Below are 6,726 nucleotides of genomic sequence, written 5' to 3'. Positions count from 1 at the left end.
AGCAACCAAAATTCTGATCAAGTTAGAGACCTAACTGAGAAACTTAAGTTTTGGTATAATGTTGAAGAAGATTATTGGAAACAAAGAAATAGGGAGGATAACTTAAAATATGATGATAGGAACACTGTTTACTTTCATCAGAAGGAAAACTTTAGGAGAAAAAGGACGCAGATAGATTCCTTACAAAATAGCTCTGGAAATTGGCTCACTGATAGAAAAGACATTGCAGATAAACTGTTAGGTCACTTCTATAATATGAGTAGAACTACCGGCACCAATAATCCTGTGAACTATCTGAACAATATTACTCCTTGTATCTCTGAAGATGATAATTATATGCTTATTTCTTTTCCCTCTTATGATGAAGTTAAGAATATTGTATTTGCTATGAAACCTTGGACCACTCCTGGTCCAGATGGTTTTCCTGCTGGTTTTTATCAAATTATGTGGGATACTGTGGGTCAAGATGTAGTTAATATGGTTAAATCTTTCTTTGATCCTCAGAATATTTTAAAACAACTTAACCATAATTTCACTACTCTTATTCTTAAATCTAAGTGTCCCGAAAAACTGTAGACTTCAGACCAATTAGCTTATGCAATGTTTCTTATAAAATTATATAAAAAATTTTGGCTTCAAGATTGAAAAAACTTTTAAGTAAAATTATTGCTCCCAATCAAACTGCTTTTATTGCTGGTAGACTCATCCAAGATAATATAGTGGTTGCTCATGAGATGATTGACTCTCTTAAGAAGACTAAAGCTAAAGATGGAGGTATTGCTATTAAACTTGATATGTCAAAAGGTTTTGACAGAGTAGAATGGTCATTTTTAATTGCAAATTTAAAAGCTCTTGGATTCTGTGATATTTTGTGTGCTATGATTGAGCAGTGCATAGCAACAATTTCTACTTCTATTCTACTAAATAGATATCCAGGTAAGTTATACTACCCCCAAAGTTGATTGAGACAGGGAGATCCTCTATCTTCCTATCTTTTTATCCTTTGTATGGAAGCATTTAGTAGAGCTCTAAGATCTGCTGAATATTCTAAGTTGATTAATGGCTTCCAAGTCACTAACGAAGCTCCTCCTATAACACATCTATTTTTTGCACATGACTGCTTAGTGTTCATTAAATCTAGAATCCAAGAAGCCAATCAATTACTACAATCATTGACCAATTCAATAAATTTTCTGGTCAAGCTGTCAATTTTGACAAATGTGATGTGGCCTTTAGTCATAGAGTTCTAGGTAACATTAAGAACACAATCTCTGGTATTCTTAAAATTAAGATAATGGCTTTACAGGAAAAGTACCTAGGAGTGCCACTTATTCTCCAACGAGACAAACTCAATCCTTTTCTAGCTTGACAAATAGTTACAAGAGCAGTTTATCTATTTGGAAAGGTAAGTTTGTCGCTCCTCCTGGTAGAACATTGCTCATTCAATCTGTTTTAGGTAATTTGGCTAAACACCACCTTGTAGTTTTTCCTATGCCTAAAACTATTACTAATAAGATGGATTCAGTTCAAATGAACTTTCAGTGGGGTAAAGATGAAAAAGGAGGAGGAATGTATCCTAAAAGATGGTTAGATGTTGTACTTCCCAAAAATTTGGGAGGTCTTAACATTAGAAGGACATACATTCTTAATCTTTCCCTTCTCACTAAGTTAGCATGGAGAATGCTAACTAAACAAGATAAGTTGTGGGTTCAAATTTTAAGTTGCAAATACTTTAAAAATACTAATCCTCTTAATGGTGTTGTTTCTTCTCAGGACTCTTGGATTTGGAAAGGTATATGTAATGGGCTTGATATTGTCAAAAGATATTATATCTGGGAAATAGGAGGTGGAAGTCACATAGATATCTGGAAGGATAATTGGATTTCTAATAGAAAGAAACCTCCAGATAGTACATTCTATTCTTCTAACATGAAGAAAGTCGGTCATCTTATATATAGTGATTCCCTTGCGTGGAACTGTGAAACTCTTAAAGCTCTATTTGATGAAGATACTGTCAAGGATATTATGAAAATTAGAATTCCTATCACTGGTCAGGATAAACTCAGATGGTCACCTGCTCACAATGGTTGCTTCTCATTTAAAAGTGCATATATGGTTATTCTAAATGAATCTCTAGAGGTCAGTCCTTCTAACAATGATATGACAGTTAACTGGTCTTCCTTATGGAAACGAAAACTCCCTCCTAAGATTCAACACTTTATGTGGAAGTGTCTGCACAAGTGTCTTTCTACTAAGGATAAGCTTGCAAGAATCACTAAACATAAGAGTACCTCCTGTCCTCTATGTGGTAATGGCATAGAGTCTTTCCAACATCTTTTCACTGATTGCCCTGTGGCTGCCAGTATATGGAGTAGAGTGAATCTTAATCTTTATAATTCCATCTGTAACTATAACTTGCATGACTGGCTGTGTAACATTCTTAATGCAGGCAATACAGGTTTACAGGCTGATACTAAACGCTTTGAATACACCTGTTTTATAACTTGGTACATTTGAAAAGCTAGATGTGCAATTTTTTTTTTAAAAATACTCAGTTTAATATCTCTCATATTTCTGAAAGTATTGTGAATCATCTGGACGAATGGCACAATTTCTTAGTTACTGTTAATAATTTTGCTACTAGCACTGTCAGAAACTTATGGAAACCAACTTTGCCTAATGTAGACAAAATAAATTTTGATGCTTTTTTCATTAGTAGCGCTGTTCCGCCTGGTATTAGACCAACTTTAAAGAATTCTGCAGGATACTGCGATGGAGTACGATGTATTCCTCTAAAAACAGTAGATGCAGAACAAGCTGAGGACATTAGGAGCAATGGAAGCAGTTCTATGGGCTAAGGAAAGAGGGTTTCAAAAGATCCATTTAGAAGGTGATTGTGTGAATGTAGTTAGAGCAATCCAATGCCATCCTACCTCAGTCAAGTGGACAACAAATAATGTTACTGGAAATATTCTCTTCTTATTATCTGATTTTGAACAATGGGAATGTAGCTATGCACACAGAGATGCAATAGCTTAGCTGATTCTTTAGCTAAATTTGATGAAACTCAAGATAGTTTTGTTGATTATTATTCAAACTGGCCTACTTGGATGAATACATTGATCTTAAGTGACCAAAACAATATTGTTGCTTCCTAAATTCATCAATAAAGTCTCTTATTAAAAAAAAAAAAGGTTCTTGTATGATTACGACTTGCATCTTTTACCCATCATCTTTAACATAATTACACAAAAATGTCGCTATTTTTCCGCGGAACAGGTCCGGGATAATCACTATCGATTGGGACATGCCGGCGGGCATTATAAAGTTTGTGGGGGTGTTTTTGTCAAATAACTGTATTCTTTTGTTTTCTTTTAAGCATTGTATTCTTTTGTTGACTTCGCTCATCATTTTGTTTTCTTTTTCTTTTACGCTGGAAAAGTATCCGTTGATGTTTAGGTGGTGTGTATATACGAGGAAGTTTTGGGAGCATGCAGCAGGGTCTATGAGACTACGAGCTATACATACCCCCACCGTCTTCCCCACGATGTGACACCAATATTTTAAACCCTTAATATGGTTGGAGCCCGTGGTGGATTCCGGCTGAATAGCCCACGATGTGACACCAATATTCTAAACACCTATATGCCAGCATTCAGTTATATACTCTCAGGAGGATTCACTGAAAGTGTTCAGCATGTTTTGATTGATAGATATATACCCACAAGAAAATTAGGTTGAATGGATCAAGTCATTGTTTCATAACCACTAGCTATAATGTTCACTGCATAATTTACGACGCAACTGCGTGTAATCTCTGAGTCATGGTCGAACGAGTTAATTAACCGATCAGCTTCGATTGTACATCATGCTTCTCCTTAAGCTTTCGAGACATACGTACATGCGAAAGAGTAGTCACAACATGTGTTATAAGAGGTCTTTTGGTAGCATCTTCTCGTACACACATCTCAGCAATAACAAGATCTTGATATAAAAATTATCCTATATAGCATCTTATTATCTCAATAAGGGTCATGAAAAATTCACTATGTGATGCATACAATCATATATAAGATTTAAGGAAACTAATTTTAGGAAACATAATTCATTAATAAAGCATGGGGACGATCTGTCAGTCCCTTATTACAAACTTAGAGTTACAGAGATACAGATACGATACTGCTTTCAAGTTACAAGGAAGAACCACATTATGCTAGTTTATTAAGTTACCAAACTTTGACTTTATGATAGCAATCACGTTCACATCAACTTGGAAGTTCTTAGCCAAAATCTCATTGGGGATTGTTGGGTTAGAAGCAAAGAGGTTACTAGGAATTTTTGCAAATCCGGGTTGCTGACTATTGAAAGTAGCTATCATAACAGCCTTTTCCTGTCCGGCGTTCGATACAGAGTGCACAAGTCCTCTGGGAATAATCGATAACTCCCCAGACTTCAGAACCTTTGAGTAGAAAACGTTGGTAGTACTAACGAACCCAATATGGATTTCCCCACTGATGATGTATATAACTTCACTTGCCCGAGGGTGTGAATGAAGTGGAATATACCCACCAGCTGCAAAGTCAACTCGTGCTACCGCAAGTCCAAGGGTGTTTACCCCAGGGAAGTTGTTAACATCAGCGGGACTAATTCCAATGCCTAAGGGATTGGCTGTGCTCGATCCATTCATCAAGCCACTGTAAAAGAAATCATTTGATGTAACTTGAGATACCGGCTTGCAAGGAAATCCATTAACAACAGTTGTGGTGGATTTTAAGTCAGCAACACAAAAGTCTTGTAGCGGGTCGGGATCAGCAGAAAAGCATGACAAAGTAAAAAACAGGATCGTAGATAAACAGAGAACTAGGAAGAATGATGATGTTGTTTTGATACTAAACTTAGCAGCAGCCATGGCTTTTCTTTCTTTGTGATTTAGTGTAGAAAGAAATGTTTTTGAGTTGTATGAAAGTTATGTTGCGTGTGCCACTATTTATATACACAAGTTGTGTACGAAAATGCAGTTGAAAACCAAAATTAAACTTCAGCTCATAGTGCAGATCTGTTTATTTGATGTACGATTTTTACCTATTGATTAGTACAGTGTAATTTCTGAAACCTTTAGTGGAAAGTAAAACTAAGAACTCTTTTTTTTTTTTTTTTATTGAAAGAGAGATATTATTAGAAGAAATAATTTACAATGAAAGCTACCAGGGGTAGCAGAACCAAAAGCAAAAGTAGAAAATGTAAAATTTACATAAAAAGATTGTCCCAATTTTGGACAGTAAAAGAGAAGTTCAGGTGCGCTTGAAAACCAAACGCAGAAGCCCAAGAAATTACTCAAGACTTAACTTCATATCCTTAGTCAGAGTCTGTCTTGAAAGTATGCTTTGTATTAAAGGTACGTGCGTTTCTTTCTTTCCAAAGTATCCAGACCACTGCAGCTGAAATGAGAGACCAATAAAGCTTATCTGTGCTAGAAAAATAGTTAAAATCCCAACAGAAAGAGAGATCATACAGACTTTTTGGAAATGACCATGCCCAGTTTGAAGGAGTTAACTGCGACCAAATCCTATTAGCAACCATACAGTGTAAGAAGATATGATCAGCAATTTCAAAAGCGTTTCCACATAAAATGCAGCCACCTTCAAAAATAACCCCCTTTCTAGCAAGAACATCAATAGTCTTTAACTTCCCGTGCACCGCACACCAAATGAGAAAATTTACCATTGGAGGTATGATTTTATTCCATACGAAAGAATGAGGGAAATTATCGATTCCTGCATTTGAATTCAGTTTAGTATACAAAGACTTGACACTAAAAACGCCATCTGAACTGAGTGACCATATTAATTCTCGTATTTTCCAAACCATCTAGAACCGGAGGAGAAACTCCTATAACTTGCAAGATACTAGCAAATTATCTAAGAAACTCAGTGTGTTTTCCATTTCATTGCCCTATGCACTAAACTATGTATTAGTGGAAAATTATCTGTTTCAGTGGTAATCTAAAAACGACATTAGTACATATGTTCACTACATATCACATCATTGATCTATCTGGGACATAATTAAATTTTACCAAGTTCACCTTTTTAACTAAAAATCATCTTCAATGTATGATGTATCCCAAGAAATATTACAGTGAAATTAGATTTCGGTACATTTAAGAAAAACAATTTTGGATTTTTTATATGACGCGTCATTAAAAGCAGGGTCAAGATGACAGCCATGTCATCTTTAAAAGTAAGCAGCACCTTTGCATCCGGATGAAGTTTCTTTAGAAAAATATCTTAATTTACCAGTGGTGTGTTTTTTCTAAGACCTTAACCCCTATCAATTTCAGAGGAGATGAAACAAAATGAATTTACCAGGGGAACTAAAGGCAATCTTTACTCATGAACAAAGGTAAGATGGAATGCAATATTCCGTGCTTGACCTTATTTAAGTTATTAAATGCCACGCACACAACACTAATTGTTAATACAATACATGGTTCAAAAAAAAAAAAACAACTAATTGTTACATATAATAGTCCTTACCACAACCTACAATGGACAAGAAAAATAACTATCATCTATAGGCAAATTAAATCTATTCCTATAGCAGGGACCTGACCTACATTTTTTGTGTTTTTCTATCATGGGCTTACCACAATCTACAATGGTGGGAACTAGGTGCGTGGCAGCAAAGCCACTAGCAAATTGATTCTACTCCAAAGATAGATCATGC

General features: G+C 35.4%; 1 protein-coding gene across 1 annotated transcript; it reads right to left on the bottom strand.

Moving 5' to 3' along the window:
- Nucleotides 1-4,041: 4,041 nt before the first annotated feature.
- LOC113292910 (germin-like protein subfamily T member 2) lies at nt 4,042-4,947 on the bottom strand. Its single transcript, XM_026541725.1, has one exon. It carries the CDS (start codon nt 4,907-4,909, stop codon nt 4,214-4,216), a length of 696 nt encoding a protein of 231 aa, XP_026397510.1. The 5' UTR covers nt 4,910-4,947; the 3' UTR covers nt 4,042-4,213.
- Between the last annotated feature and the right edge of the window lie 1,779 nt (nt 4,948-6,726).

Source organism: Papaver somniferum, chromosome 7 (genome assembly GCF_003573695.1).
Source record: "Papaver somniferum cultivar HN1 chromosome 7, ASM357369v1, whole genome shotgun sequence".
In the NCBI taxonomy this organism is placed as follows: Eukaryota; Viridiplantae; Streptophyta; class Magnoliopsida; order Ranunculales; family Papaveraceae; genus Papaver; species Papaver somniferum.
The sequence above is the reverse complement of the archived record's forward strand: the minus strand, read 5'-3'. Positions and strand labels throughout refer to the sequence as shown.